The 15,310-nt window shown below is 40.7% G+C and overlaps 1 protein-coding gene across 1 annotated transcript in view; it reads left to right on the top strand.

Moving 5' to 3' along the window:
- Top3a (DNA topoisomerase III alpha) overlaps positions 1-15,310 on the top strand; it is a 31,708-nt gene that overhangs the window by 2,333 nt on the left and 14,065 nt on the right. The window contains exons 2-13 of the mRNA XM_046456661.2: positions 356-415; positions 1,591-1,664; positions 2,249-2,324; positions 3,144-3,252; positions 5,033-5,176; positions 5,290-5,460; positions 6,259-6,359; positions 7,970-8,044; positions 10,374-10,456; positions 10,939-11,146; positions 14,111-14,296; positions 14,418-14,547. Of these exons, the coding sequence (XP_046312617.1) occupies positions 356-415; positions 1,591-1,664; positions 2,249-2,324; positions 3,144-3,252; positions 5,033-5,176; positions 5,290-5,460; positions 6,259-6,359; positions 7,970-8,044; positions 10,374-10,456; positions 10,939-11,146; positions 14,111-14,296; positions 14,418-14,547 (1,417 nt within the window). The remainder of the gene's footprint in view (positions 1-355; positions 416-1,590; positions 1,665-2,248; positions 2,325-3,143; positions 3,253-5,032; positions 5,177-5,289; positions 5,461-6,258; positions 6,360-7,969; positions 8,045-10,373; positions 10,457-10,938; positions 11,147-14,110; positions 14,297-14,417; positions 14,548-15,310) is intronic.

The raw sequence follows: 15,310 nt of genomic DNA, 5'->3' as shown, positions 1-15,310 counted from the left end.
TTGAAGTCCTGAGTTCAGTCCTGGGGGGCAGGGGGTAATTTAGCCTAGTTTTTAATTTGTTTATTTTGGGGGAGTACCAGGAATTGAACTCAGGGGCACTCAACCACTAAGCCATACCTGCAGCCCTATTTTGTATTTTATTTAGAGACAGGGTCTCACTGACTTGCTTAACGCCTCATTTTTGCTGAGGTAGGCTTTTTGAACACACCATCCTCCTAACCCAACCTCCTGAGCCACTGGGATTACAAGCATGTACCACTATACCCACTTATTTGAGTTTTGCTTGATCCTTATGCTTATGATCATTTGTTTTTTAATGTGGTTTATAGTTTGTACTTATTTTTTATTTTTATAGAGAGAAGGACTTTCTAAATTCAACAAGATCTATGAATTTGACTATCATCTCTATGGACAGGTAGGTGCTAAATATTTTTGTCATAAAGCTGAGGTATGTTCCAAGTCCATGTGCCATTTTGGTGTATATTCTTTGGGTTTTCAGCCATGGCTATACTATACATCCTCCCTAATTGCTTATGTTTTAATCAGTGAAGAAGAATTAGCCTGACCATATGTAAAATATGTCACCGTCTTAAGAATAATTTTTTTAGCTGAATGCAGTGGCACATACCTATAATCCTAGCTACTTGGGAGACTGAGGCGGGAGGATTACAAATATGAGGCTAGCCTTAGCAGTTTAGCAAGACCCTATTTCAAAATAAAAAATGAAAAAGGATAGGGATGTAGTTCAGTGGTAGAGTGCCCCTGGGTTCAATCCCTACTACTACATCATATGTGTGTGTGTGTGTGTGTGTGTGTGTTTCTTTTAAGGGTGTGGTAGTACATACTTGTAATCCCAGCTACTCAGGAGGCTGAGATGGAAGGGCAGCCTGGGTAGTTCAGTAAAACCCTGTCTCAAAACAGAATGAAAAACAAATGGCTGGAGATGTAGCTCAGTGTTCAGAGTCCTGGGTTCAATCCCCAGTACCACCAAAAAAAGAAATAAATTTTGTTACCTAAGGGTTCGTGGTTAAAGGTGATATTTTATAACTTATAAGAAAGTTGCTTTAATAGCATATGGTCCCTTCTCATCTGTTTTATAAGAAGCTAATAAACGAGGAGTTTTTGTTTTTTTGTTTGTGTATATGTAGTAACTAAGGATTGAACCCAGGGCCTCATGCATGTTAGGCAAGCACCCTGCCACTAAGTAACAAAACTTTAAACGATACATAAGGTGTTGTGATACTACAATTAGAGTGGTGATTATCTTACTATAGTTTTTGATTTGAAGAGTTATTGTATATGTTTGTTTCTTCCCAGTCAACTGTTTTTTAGTTTGGGATTTGGGGGCTTTGTTTTGTTTTGTTTTGTTTGCAGTGCTGGGGATTGAACCCAGGGCCTTGTACATGCTAGGCAAGCCCTCTACCACTGAGCTACACCCCCAGCCCTGCCAGTCAATGTGGTTTTTTTTTTTTTTTTTTTTTGCTTTTGTTTTGTTTGTGTTTTCTTTAATAGAAGTTTTTTCTTTTGACTTGAACTGTATGGCAAAATGTAAGTAACAAAAAGATTAATTTGAATTTTGTTATCATTCAGAGTGTTACCATGGTGATGACTTCAGTTTCTGGGCATTTACTGGCTCATGATTTCCAGATGCAGTTTCGAAAATGGTCAGTATAATTTCTAGGGGAAGCACTTTCTGATTATTACAGTAAATTGTAAAAAAAAAAAAAAAAACAGGAATTTTGAGGTATGTTGATGTTACTATGTAATTTATCATACTAAAGTGACCTGGAATTATCTGATTCAGGGTAAATATTTATCTTTAGAATAAATAACCACTCTTAGGTGTTCCCCCAAAACAGACCCTCTCATGCAGTCATTGGACTGCATTTATCCTGTTGCACATATGCATGAAAGGGTTCCAAAATATCTTATCAGCTCATCTTTGTGGAAGAGTGAACAGTGGTCTGTGCAGAGAAATAGCTTTGCATTTAACTCTAGGCCTCCCCCCACCCCCAAGATGGAGTCTTGCTATGTTTCCCAAAATGGTCTCAAACTCTTGGGCTCAAGTGATTCTCTTACCTTAGCCTCCCAAGTAGCTAAATTATAGTACATACCACCATGCCATGCTTCTCTGAGCCATTTTGGGGATCCACCAGTGATCCCATTGGAGTGGTACATTCTTATGAGAGTAGAGGACTCTACCGTTAGTGCTAAGGTAAGACTCCTTGTGCTTTTGTTTGTTTTCCAGGCAGAGCTGCAACCCCCTAGTCCTCTTTGAAGCTGAAATTGAAAAGTACTGCCCAGAGAATTTTATAGACATCAAGGTAGGGACTTTTAGAAGACATGTGGCAAAAAAGTTGGAACTACCACAAGTGGATTGCACAGTCATTTCTGTATTTTTTTTTTTTTTTAGTTGTTGATGGACCTTTATTTTATTTATTTATATGCAGTGTGAAAAATAGAACCCAGGGCCTCACACATGCTAGGCAAGCACTGTACCACTGAGCCACAACTCCAGCCCCCATTTCTGTATTAATGCATTTGAATTTGGATGTAAGGTTTTGCTCCAAACTCCATATCATGATTTAAAAAGTTATTTATTTCCACCCATTGTATAAATGAAGCCTTTTTAACTAAGCACCCAAAGGATGAAGTAAGCTTTTTATGAATAGTAGGTGTTTAGAGTAAGTTTTGTTGAATTGTTAATTCCAGTGTTAGTTCCAGCCCTAGAATAGACTAAAGAGGCTACAAAGTATAAGTCATTTGGCAGTGATTGTCAGTTCAGGGCTGTAGGTAGTTCACCACTAACTGAGAAACCTTAGATGAAAATCAAGTTAATTTTTCTTAACCAGCATATAATTAGAACCACTAGAGGTAGAAGTGTGCATTAGAGCTAAGTTGTAGGTGTTATTGTATTTGGTGAAGTTCAACTAAACCCTTGGTTTTCTAGAAACTCATTTATGAGTCTGGAGGATAGTACTGGTGAACACCATCAGTAGCTTTGGTATGAGCAGTTTTCTGTGACCACTCATAAAGGGTGGCACACTCCCAAGAACAGCACTGATCCTCAGTCAGTTCTCTTTAAGTATCAAGTAACTGCTCTAGATTCTGCTCTTACTGCTCTTTCCCCCTGTTAACTTTAGAAAACTCTAGAACGAGAAACGCGGCAGTGTCAGGCCTTAGTGATCTGGACTGACTGTGACAGAGAAGGTGAAAACATTGGGTTTGAGATTATCCATGTGTGCAAGGCTGGTAAGTCTGCTGCTATTGAGGTTCTCTGCTGGGGGGCTCCCAAATAGAGAATTCTTCTATATCCATACAAGTGGGCCATATTCTTTTACATATATTTTCTCCTCGCAAAGCAATGGGAATTACACCAGCTGTGTTCCTTGAGCAAGTCACTGAATCTTCAGCTTCCTCATATTCAATGTCAGGGCAATCTGACATGCTTCCTAGGACTGCTGTAAGAATGAGTCAGCAAATAGTGTATTGTATTCCCTTTTGTGTGTGTGTGTGTGTACTGGGGATTGAACTCAGGGGTACTTGACCACTGAGCCACATCCCAGCCCTATTATATTTTATTTAGAGACAGGATCTCACTGAGTTGTTTAGGACCTCACTTTTGCTGAGGCTGGCTTTTTAAACTCACGAACCTCCTGCCTCAGCTTCTAAGGTTCTAGGATTACAGGCTTGTATTTCTTAAAATTGTATATTGAATTTGTGCCAAAAAATGCATTTACCATAACTAAAGTACAAAGAAATCCTAAAAACATTCTGCTTTTTTAATCTCCCATATTCTTTGTACAATGCCTGAGTATTCATTGTTGGATTAGAATGTGGCTCAATGGTAGAGCACTTGTCTACTGTATGGTATTCCATTCCCTGCATATGAATGAATAAATGGATGAATGTTGGCATGAATTTGAATGGCTGTAACAGAGTTAATATTTCCACTTAGAGGAAGTGTTGAGCAACTCATTTTCATTCTGTGGCTCAGAGGTTGAGGTTGCTACTTTCCCTAAGAGATTTGTGTCAAAAGCTCTGATGGAGCAGGGCGCTGTGGCACATGCCTATATAATCCCAGTAACTTTGGAGGCTGAGGCAGGAAGATCACTAGTTCAAAGCCAGCCTCAGCAGATTAGTGAGGCATTTAGCAATTCAGCAAGACCCTATCTCTAAATAAAATATAAAAAAGGGCTGGGGATGTGGCTAAGTGGTTAAGGGCCCCTGGGTTCAATCCCTAATACCAAAAAAAAAAAAGCTCTGATGGCTTCTGGAAATTTAAATACATTAACTTTCAAGGGACAAAGTATATTTCCTATGTTCTTTTCTGAAGGGACATGAAATTCCCCCCACAGGACCCTTTGATTGACAGTGTTTTTCTTTTCTCTACAGACCTAAAGAGCAAGTAAAAATAAAGTCTTAAAAGCCCCACCTAGAGGGCTGGGGATGTGGCTCAAGCGGTAGCGCGCTCGCCTGGCATGCATGCGGCCCGGGTTCGATCCTCAGCACCACATACAAACAAAGATGTTGTGTCTGCCAAATACTAAAAAATAAATATTAAAAAAAAGAAAAAGAAAAAAAAAAAAAGCCCCACCTAGAGAATTTTAGTTAAAATTGACCGTGCTCTTTTTTCTGGCAGTACTCCAGTTACAGGTTATAATGATGTTTCCCTTTTCTGTTGGGGAGGGGGCAGGGATTGAACCCAGGTGCATTTAACCACTGAACCACATCCCCAACCCTTTGGGACAGGGTCTCGCTAAGTTGCTGAGGCTGACTTTGAACTCCCAGTCCTCCTGCCTCAGCCTCTGAAGTCACTGGGGTGATAGGCCTGCCCAACCACACCTACCTAGCATGTTTCCCTCTTTGAATTTGAATTCCCTCTTACTAATTTAAACTAATATGTGAAGTGGACTCCTTACAACTTCTTGAACAGGTTTGCCTTTCAAGAAGGTGGTTTAGGAAAAGTGAGCCCTTTGCAATGAGTGCAGTGTAATTTGATTTTGACCTTGGTGACCCTTGTGTTGTACAGTGAAGCCTGGTCTACAAGTGTTGAGAGCCCATTTTTCTGAGATCACACCACGTGCTGTCAGGACAGCCTGTGAAAACCTGACTGAGCCTGATCAAAGAGTCAGTGATGCTGTGGATGTGAGGCAGGAGCTGGACCTAAGGATCGGTGAGGAGCCATGGACTCTTCCATGTTGAGGCACACTAGTATTGGGTCATAGATCCAAAATTATCTCATCATCCATCACTTCCTCTTTCATCCCATCTGCTCTCACTGTCCAGGAGCTGCCTTCACTAGATTCCAGACCCTGCGGCTTCAGAAGATTTTTCCTGAGGTGCTGGCAGAGCAGCTCATTAGCTATGGCAGCTGCCAGTTCCCGACACTGGGGTTCGTGGTAGAAAGGTTCAAAGCCATTCAGGCTTTTGTGCCAGAAATCTTCCACAGGATTAAAGGTAAAGTTGGGGGGGTTATTGTTTATATATGAAACCTACAAGCCCAGGAATAACAAGAAAGTGCTAATAACATTAATTAAGTGGGAGGGTTTGTTTTTTAAGCCTTGCTGCCCTTCACCTTGCCCCATTACAGTATTCAGAATCCACTGGTTTCCTTAGTTATCCAGAACTCTTCCTTATTTATTTTATTTTATTTTTTAGTTAATTTTTATTAATATATGACAGCAGAATGCATTACAATTCTTATTACACATATAGAGCACAATTTTTTATATCTCTGGCTGTGTACAATGAATATTCACATCAATTCATGTCTTCATACATGTACTTTGGATAACAATATCCATCACATTCCACCATCATTTCTAACCCCTTGGCCCCTCCCTCGCCCTCCCACCCCTCTGCCCTATCTAGAGTTCATCTATTCTTCCCATGCTCCCCCTCCAAACTCCACTATGAGTCAGCCTCCTTATATCAGAGAAACATTCAGCGTTTGGTTTTTTAGAGATTGGCTAACTTCAGTTAGCATTATCTTCTCTAACTCCATCCATGTACCTGCAAATGCCATTATTTTATTCTCTTTTATTGCCGAGTAATATTCCATTGTGTATAAATGCCACATTTTTTAATCCATTCATCTATTGAAGGGCATCTAGGGTGGTTCCACAGTTTAGTTATTGTGAATTGCGAACTTTTCCCTATTTTATCTTCCTTTGATTTGTACTGTGATACACCTTTTTCTGTCTGTCATATCATGTGCTTTCTCTGAGACAGCCTTTCTATTTATCTTCCAAATAGTAACTCATGATCACAAAGATGGTACCGTAGAATTCAACTGGAAAAGACATCGTCTGTTTAATCACACAGCTTGTCTTGTCCTCTATCAATTATGTATGGAGGTAAGGAGTCCCACGAGAGTTTAATGATCTAAGAAACATTCTGCACACTTCCTCAGCCATACCCTCCTGTTGGCAGCAGTGAACCTGTTCCATTCTTCCCCTGAATTGTATTGGCTTTAAGTTCGCATCTCTGGGCATCATCACTTTTTGGAAGCCAGCAAGACCAGAACCCCAGGAAATAGCACTAAAAATGTACAAGGGGAATATCTGCAGAACTTTTAGATAAAATTAGAAATTTTGAGGGCCAGGCACCGTAGTACATGCCTATAATCCCAGCTGCTCGGGAGGCTGAGACAAGATGATTACAGGTTTAAAGCCAACCTTAGCAGAAGCAAGGCACTAAGCAACTCAGTGAGACCCTGTTTCTAAATAAAATACAAAAAAAATAGGGCTGGGGATGTGGCTCAGTGGTTGAGTGCCCCTGAGTTCAATTCCCAGTACCAAAAAAAAAAAAAAAATTAGAAATTTTGAGATGTATACAACTAAAATCCCTCCCTGACACATATGGTTGGCAGGGACTATTCTAAATGAAGTGATCTTGAAAGGCCTCTCTAAGAAGTGACATTTGAACAGGAAAAATGTGTCTCATAGGAAAAGGAGCACTTGCAAAGTATCACAACCAACTCATGTCTCATGCCAGTCATGATAGAACTGAGACCCCAGTTTCACTTTCCTGCTCCTCAGAAGTATTGTCCACTATGCGATGTCACTTCCCATAGGTCAGCACCTCTTTGCACAGTTTAACCCACAGCCTGCACACAGTGATGCCTAAGTGAAATGCAGATATGTCTATGTTTAATAATTTGTGGTATGCTTCTGGCAGGTTTATTAATACTTTGATAAAAGGAATGATAACTATTAAGCACTTGAATGTACCACTTCATTAAATGTTATTTTGCTCAATCCTAATAATATTGTGAAAATAGTTATGTCATCCCAGTTTTACAGAGAAGGAAGCTAGAGAAATTGAAGTGAGTTGCTCATGGACACACTAGAGTTATTGAATGGCAGAGCACTAGCCATTAGATTGGATCCCAGTATGTCTGTTGCACCTTCATAAAATGTTCTGCAGAAATACTTGACATGTGGTATACTTTGAGCCCCTTAAAAAGAGCAGCTGTCCCCAGTCTATTGGGAGGAAGAAACTTGGTTTGTGATATATAAATATCTTCATTAGCAAATCACTTCAGCTGAGTTCCTTATATTCTTTTATATTCTGTTGGAAATGTGAATTTGGTTTTTCATTTTATTGCTTCTATTGTCTGGTTTTTCCTATTTCTAATTCTATATTATCCTGAATTTTTTAAAAAAGTAATATTATGCATAGGTAGGTATAAAACTGAACTTGGGAGATGAATAGACTGGTATTTTGTCATCTTTGAAGGCTTGTAAAATTGCTGTTCAGAATCTTGGTTTGAGTAGGAAGTGGATAATGGTGTCCACCATACTGTCAAATATGATTGACATTAAATGGGGGCATCTCTTAAGCTGTGGCTGAGCCCTCTGCTGGCAGTCACTATGATCTGGAATGGTAGGAAGGGGCTGTCACAAACAGGCTGCAGGTGACACACCTCTAGGTTAATGTGGTCTTTGTTCTCCTGGCTTTCTAGGATCCCCTGGCAACTGTGGTGGAGATCAGGTCTAAGCCAAAGAGCAAGTGGAGGCCTCAAGCATTGGACACTGTGGTATGTTACAGACAGACTATTCTAGGCACTGGAGAATAGTCAATTTATATTGTTGGGACTGAGATTCTGCATGGGCAGTGGAAGGAAGATCACTTGGGGAAGGCATGGGCTTTCTTCACCTGGACTTTTTGTTTTTAAAGTTAATAAATACAGTATAACTCCATTATATGAGTTTGGAGAAACAGAAAGAAAATGACAAATGACCCATAATCTTGCCATCCTTATGTAGTCAGTGACATAATTTTGATGTCTTCTCTTGTTGTGGTGGTTTTTAACACTAGGGATTGAACCAGGGGTGATTAAACACTGAGCCACATACCCAGCCACTTTTTATTTTTTATTTTGAGATAGGGCCTCACTGAATTGCTGAGGCTGGCTTTGAACTTGTGATCCTCCTGCCTCAACCTCCAGAGCCACTGGGATTACAGGTGTGCCCCACCATACGCTGCTCTTCTTATTCTTTATGTGTATATTTTTATAGCGTTATAATGGAGTAGCTTGTTTTGGGGTTTTGTTTATTTTTCCTCACAAGACAAGCATTTGCTAGGCAAGCACTCTACCACTGAGCTATACTCAGTGTGTGCGTGTGTTTTTTTTTTTAATTTTTTAATTGTTGGTTGTTCAAAACATTACAAATTTCTTGATATATCATATTTCACACTTTGATTCAAGTGGGTTATGAACTCCCATTTTTACCCCATATACAGATTGCAGAATCACATCAGTTACACATCCATTGATTTACATATTGCCATACTAGTGTCTGTTGTGTTCTGCTGCCTTTCCTATCCTCTACTATCCCCCCTCCCCTCCCCTCCCCTCTTCTCTCTCTACCCCCTCTACTGTCATTCATTTCTCCCCCTTGTATTATTTTTCCCTTTCCCCTCACTTCCTCTTGTATGTACTTTTGTATAACCCTGAGGGTCTCCTTCCATTTCCATGCAATTTCCCTTCTCTCTCCCTTTCCCTCCCACCTCTCATCCCTATTTAATGTTAATCTTCTTCTCCTGCTCTTCGTCCCTACTCTGTTCTTAGTTACTCTCCTTATATCAAAGAAGACATTTGGCATTTGTTTTTTAGGGATTGGCTAGCTTCACTTAGCATAATCTGCTCTAATGCCATCCATTTCCCTGCAAATTCTATGATTTTGTCATTTTTAATGCAGAGTAATACTCCATTGTGTATAAATGCCACATTTTTTTTATCCATTCGTCTATTGAAGGGCATCTAGGTTGGTTCCACAGTCTTGCTATTGTGAATTGTGCTGCTATGAACATCGATGTAGCAGTGTCCCTGTAGCATGCTCTTTTTAGGTCTTTAGGGAATAGACCGAGAAGGGGAATAGCTGGGTCAAATGGTGGCTCCATTCCCAGCTTTCCAAGAAATCTCCATACTGCTTTCCAAATTGGCTGCACCAATTTGCAGTCCCACCAGCAATGTACAAGTGTACCCTTTTCCCCACATCCTCGCCAGCACTTATTGTTGTTTGACTTCCTAATGGCTGCCAATGTTACTGGAGTGAGATGGTATCTTAGGGTGGTTTTGATTTGCATTTCTCTGACTGCTAGAGATGGTGAGCATTTTTTCATGTACTCAGTGTGTGTTTTATTCCTGGCTGTTTATATGTGCTTTGACTTATCAGCAGCATTGTCAGGGTATCACATAGGGAAAAGAACAGCTGGTTATTCCCAAGGAGGCATTAAAGGATGCTTTTTATCTTCCAGGGCAATTTCCTGGGACTCAAATGGTAGTTTCTTTTTTTTTTTTTTTAAAGAGAGAAAGTTGTTTTTTTGTTGTTGTTGTTGTTGTTGTTGTTTTGTTTTAAGAGAGAGAGAGAATTTTTTAATATTTATTTTTAAGTTTTCGGCTGACACAACATCTTTGTTTGTATGTGGTGCTGAGGATCGAACCCGGGCCGCACGCATGCCAGGCGAGCGCACTACCGCTTGAGCCACATCCCCAGCCCCTCAAATGGTAGTTTCCAAAGTATGATTCTCAGACTGCTATACATTAGCATCAGTTTGTTAGACTGTTGGTTAAAAATGCAGATTTCGGCCTCTATCACAGCCTACTTTTATCACATTTCCTGGTGGTTAGACCTTTGAATCTTCTACCTCCCCTGGAAAGTCTTATGATCACACATCAGAGAACTACTAGCTGGGATCTGCCTGGAAGTCTCAGAAATCTTCTTTGGGCACAGTCTTTCCCTCTCAGCATGATGGCAATAGCTGGAGTTGCAGGAGCCAGACCTGCCTAAAGATGAAACATGCAGTCATGGCAGGTCCTGACACACATTATACCTTAACGTGCCTATTGACCCTCTTAACAGGAGCTGGAGAAGCTGGCTTCTCGCAAGTTGAAAATAAATGCTAAGGAAACCATGAGGATTGCTGAAAAGCTCTACACTCAAGGGTAAATATTCTGTATTTGACAATAGAATTTGGTGCATCTTTATCAACATGGAATATTTTAGAAATATAGCTTATAACATACTGTTTAGATATCACTCTGACAGAAAAAACATTTTAATATAAGAACCAAAAAATAAATTGAAATCCCTTTTTGTTTTGGTCAGACTGACCAGCCCTAAGAGGTCAGTGAAGTCCCCCAGGCCATAAGGCTGTTGCAGAGTCCTGGGCCTTTATCCTGCCATATGTTGTCCCTTTCGAGTCTCCTTTGGCTTCTCAAAATGATTCAGCAAGAAAGATTACTGCTTTTCCACCCTGAATGGGGATCCCACCTCTGACCTTTGTTCAGCATAGGTCACCTAAGTGCTCTCCAGTTGAACTGGCTATATTAGATCAGTGATTGCAGGTGTGTTCTGGGACTTGGAATTGTTACAGACCATTGAAGAGTTTAGCAATTTCTTTTTCATTTGTTTACTTTTCTTTTAGGTACATCAGCTATCCCCGAACAGAAACAAATATTTTCCCCAAAGACCTAAACTTGATGGCACTGGTGGAACAGCAGACCCCAGATCCACACTGGGGGGCCTTTGCCCACAGCATTCTCGAGCGGGGTGGCCCCACCCCACGCAACGGAAACAAGTCTGATCAAGCTCACCCTCCCATCCATCCCACCAAGTACACCAGCAACTTGCAGGTTTGTTTCCCTGAGTGTGCAACCTACTGAAACTCAGAGACAGGTGCTGAGGATCAAAGTATGATTCAAATTTGTTCTCCAGGCTCTGACTTTGGAAAATAAGTGATGTTGAACTATGTATTTCATTTCAAAAAAGAGAAGGCAGTGTTAGACACAGTCTTGTTCCTGGCTTTCACAAAAGACCACCCCCCACCCCACTAGCCCCCCCATGGTAGGCTCCATTCTCCGTCAGCTCTGTTGCTTTTTCACTAGTCCCTCATATGGATGCATATATGGCAACCTACCTTCCCCCATGCCCTGGCATAGCCTCCATACCCCTACTAGTCTCCTGACCTTGCTGGTCCCTTATTACCTAGAAAAAGCCTTAACCATCTTCCAAGACTGGACCTGTTTTCACAGCCTTTCAGAACCTTTCCTACCACTGCTTACTGCAGTCTCTCCAACATTTCACACTCACCTCTCTCTGCTCAGCCATTCAGTGATTCAGTCATTTCCTCAGCTGGGGAGTAATCACTATGTAGGCAACAACTATGAAGGATTATTTGGCATCTGCCACTAAGTAAACTTTGTTTTTTTTCATTCTATGTTTTGGCCGTACTGGGGGTTAGAACCAGGACCTCATGCCTACCAGGCAAATGCTCTGCTGCTGAGCTCCTTCCCCTCTCCTTTTATTTTACATTTTGAGACAGGGTCTTGCTAAGCTACCCAGTCTGGTCTTGAACTTATAATCCCCCTGCCTCAGCCTCCTGAGTTGCTAGTATATACATGTGCACCACCATACCTGGCTGGTCTTTTTTCTTTCTTTTCTTTTTTTTTTTTTTTTTAAATATGTTTTTAGTTGTTGATGGACTTTATTGTCTTTATTTTTATGTGGTGCTAAAGATCGAGCCCAGTGCCTCATGCATGCTAAGCAAGCACGCTACCACTGAGCCACAACCCCAGTCCCTCTTTCTTTTAATATTTATTTTTTAGTTGTAGTTGAACAGTACCTTTATTTTATTTATTTATTTATTTATTTATTTATTTATTTATTTATATGTGGTGCTGAGGATTGAGCCCAGGGCCTCACACGTGCTGGACGAGCGCTCTACCACTGAGCCACAACCCCAACCCCTACCTGTTCTTTTTTTAATAATACATATTCTTTCCAATTTAAAAAGTACCTTTGCAAGGCCCTGAGTATAATCCCTAGCACCACAAAATAAAAGTACCACATGTTTATTTTAGACACTTTAGCAAACACAGAAGATAAGAAAGAAGAAAAGAATTATCTGTAATCTACTTAGAACCTGATTTTTCAGCACCTGATTATATTATAATATAATAATAAAAGTATAGTCTCGTATAGCTTTATAAAAACTTCTTAGGGGCTGGGGTTGTAGCTCAGTTGGTAGAGTGCTTGCCTAGCACACATGAGGCACTGGATTTGATCCTCAGCACCACATAAAAATAATAAAATTAAAGGTATTGTGTCCATCTACTACAAAAATATTTTTAAAAAATTTCAGTACTATATTATGAGCATTCCTCATATGCTATAGTATTTAAAGTGTAACATATAAGCTGGACATGGTGGCACACACCGTAATCTATCTACTGAGAAGACAGGCAGGAGGATTGAAAGTTTGAAGTCAACCTGGGCAATTTAGGGAGACCCTGACTCGAAATAAAATGAAAATGGCTGGGTCCAGGCACAATGGCACACACCTATAATCTCAGCTACTCAGGAGGCTGAGGCTGGAGGAACATATGTTGAGAGGCCAATCTCAGGAACTTAGCAAGGCCCTTAGCAACTTACGTGAGACCCTATCTCAAATAAAGGGCTGGGGATGTGGCTCTGTGGTTTCACACCTTAGGCTCAGTCCCCAGTACAAAAAAATAAAACACTGGAGATGTAGTAAGTGGTAGAGTACTTGCCTAGAATTTGCAAGGCTCTAGGTTCAATACCCAGAATAAGTATAGGTAGGTAGATAGATGTAGATAGATAGGTATTACACAAATGACCCATAATTTATTTTGCCAAATCTGTATGTAAGATTTAAGTTCCCAGGCTCACGGTTGTAGCTCAGTGGCAGAGCGCTTGCCTCGCACATGTGAAGCACTGGATTCAATCCTCAGCACAACTTAAAAATAAATAAATAAAATAAAGTTATTATGTTCATCTACGACTAAAAATATATATATTTTTTTTTTAAAGATTTTTAAGTTTTTAACTTTTTGATATTTATACATAAATATTTGTGTGGATCTCAATTATTTCCTTATGAATGAATGAATGAATTTTGGGGGGCAGGTACAAAATATTGAACCCAGGGGTGCTTTACCACTGATTTATATCTTCACAGCCCCCTATTTAAATTTTATTTTGAGACAGGGTCTCACTGAGTTACTGAGGCTGGCATGAATTTGAGATCTTCCTTCCTTAGCCCCCAAGTCACTATGTGTACCACCATGCCTGATTCCTCTGAATGAATTCTTAGAAGGTGAATTGTTACATATAAATACAAATATCTCACGAGTATTTGTATGTAACCTGAGATTTAGCCTCACTAAACCCTTGCTTACCTGACTGATGCAAATTCACCCCAACAAACCATTGCTTGAAAGGAAGCATGAAGCTGGCCTCGAGCAGTCAACTGTAGTGTTACTCTGTGATTCTTATCTTCAGGGAAACCCTTATTAATTTCCTAGGCTTTTGTCTTATTTTTGTTTCTGTTGAATCTACATCAGAAATCCCCATCCTGGGCCTGGGGAAATAATGACTACCCTTGCTTGCCTTTTGCCTGATAGGGTTGTGAGGTTTATCAGCCAAAAACCATCAGCTCCCCAAGGACCTGCGTAGCCTCACATTGGTGTAGGGCCTGAAGAGCGTATGGCTGTCAGTGGCATAAACCAGGTTGAAATTATTGATGATGATGCTATCCTTGAGGTACTGGTTCTCGAGAGATTCTTCTTTTTCTTCAGGGAGATGAACGGCGACTATATGAGTTCATCGTCCGTCATTTTCTAGCCTGCTGTTCCCAAGATGCTCAGGGGCAAGAGACTACTGTGGAGATTGACATTGCTCAGGAACGCTTTGTGGCCCATGGTCTCATGATTCTGGCCCGAAACTACCTGGACGTGTATCCCTATGATCACTGGAGTGACAAGGTGATAAGGAGGTGGGCTCCAGGGAGAGGGAGGACAGTCAAACTACAGACCTATGCTGGTTGATAGAGCAGGACCAGACTGAGTATGTGTGATCTGATCTCTGTGCCTGCTGCTCTTCTAGCTCCTCCCTGTCTATGAGCAAGGCTCTCGCTTCCAGCCCAGCACTGTGGAAATGGTGGATGGGGAGACCAGCCCACCACAACTGCTCACTGAGGCTGACCTCATCGCCCTCATGGAGAAGCATGGCATTGGTCAGTAACTCACCTGGGGATCTTGTAGCTCTCAGGCACTTATTGTATATGCGGCTCCAAGTCTACTCTCAGCACAGGTGCTACCTCTATATCCCCATTTAATAGTTAAAGCTAGGCCTAGAGAGGTTAAGAATGTACTGAGGTCACCAAATTCCACAGCCAATGTGCTTTTAATGAATTTTAGTTTAGTTTGATTGTTTTGCAGTGCTAGAATTAGAACCCACAGCGTCTTGCATACTAGGCAAGGGCTCTACTAGAGACACATCCCTATCCTTCAGCCATTGCTTTTAAAAACCCTACACTGCACCACATGTGTAGTGATCTAGATGTTTCCCATGGCTCAAGGCTGATCAGGGAGCACCATTAGCCTACGTGGGGATTTGGAGTTTTTTTGGTTAAGAACAACAAATAAGTTATCAACAATTAAAATGATAAGTTCATCCTCAAAATCTGTATCTTCGCTCTTTGAAATATCAGACCTGGCAGCCATCACCCTGAAACTAGTGTGAGTGGCAGGCACTAGAGACACAAAGAAAATTAAAACCTAATCTTTCCCTTTTAAGAATTCAGTGTGGGGCTGGGTTGTGGCTCAGTGGTAGAGCACTTGCCGTCATGTGTAAGCACCACATATAAATAAAAAAAATAAAATAAAAATATCCATTGACAATTAAAAAATGTTAAAAAAAAAAAAAAACAGTCTACCAGAAAATAAACCAAATCCAGCAAAATGTGACAGGTTCTACAGGAGCAGGCAGGGAAAGGG

Source organism: Marmota monax, unplaced genomic scaffold, assembly GCF_021218885.2.
Source record: "Marmota monax isolate L192 unplaced genomic scaffold, Marmota_monax_Labrador192_F-V1.1 WCK01_AAM20220418_F8-fsc00501, whole genome shotgun sequence".
Lineage (NCBI taxonomy): Eukaryota > Metazoa > Chordata > Mammalia > Rodentia > Sciuridae > Marmota > Marmota monax.
This window is presented reverse-complemented; position numbering and strand designations above follow the sequence as displayed.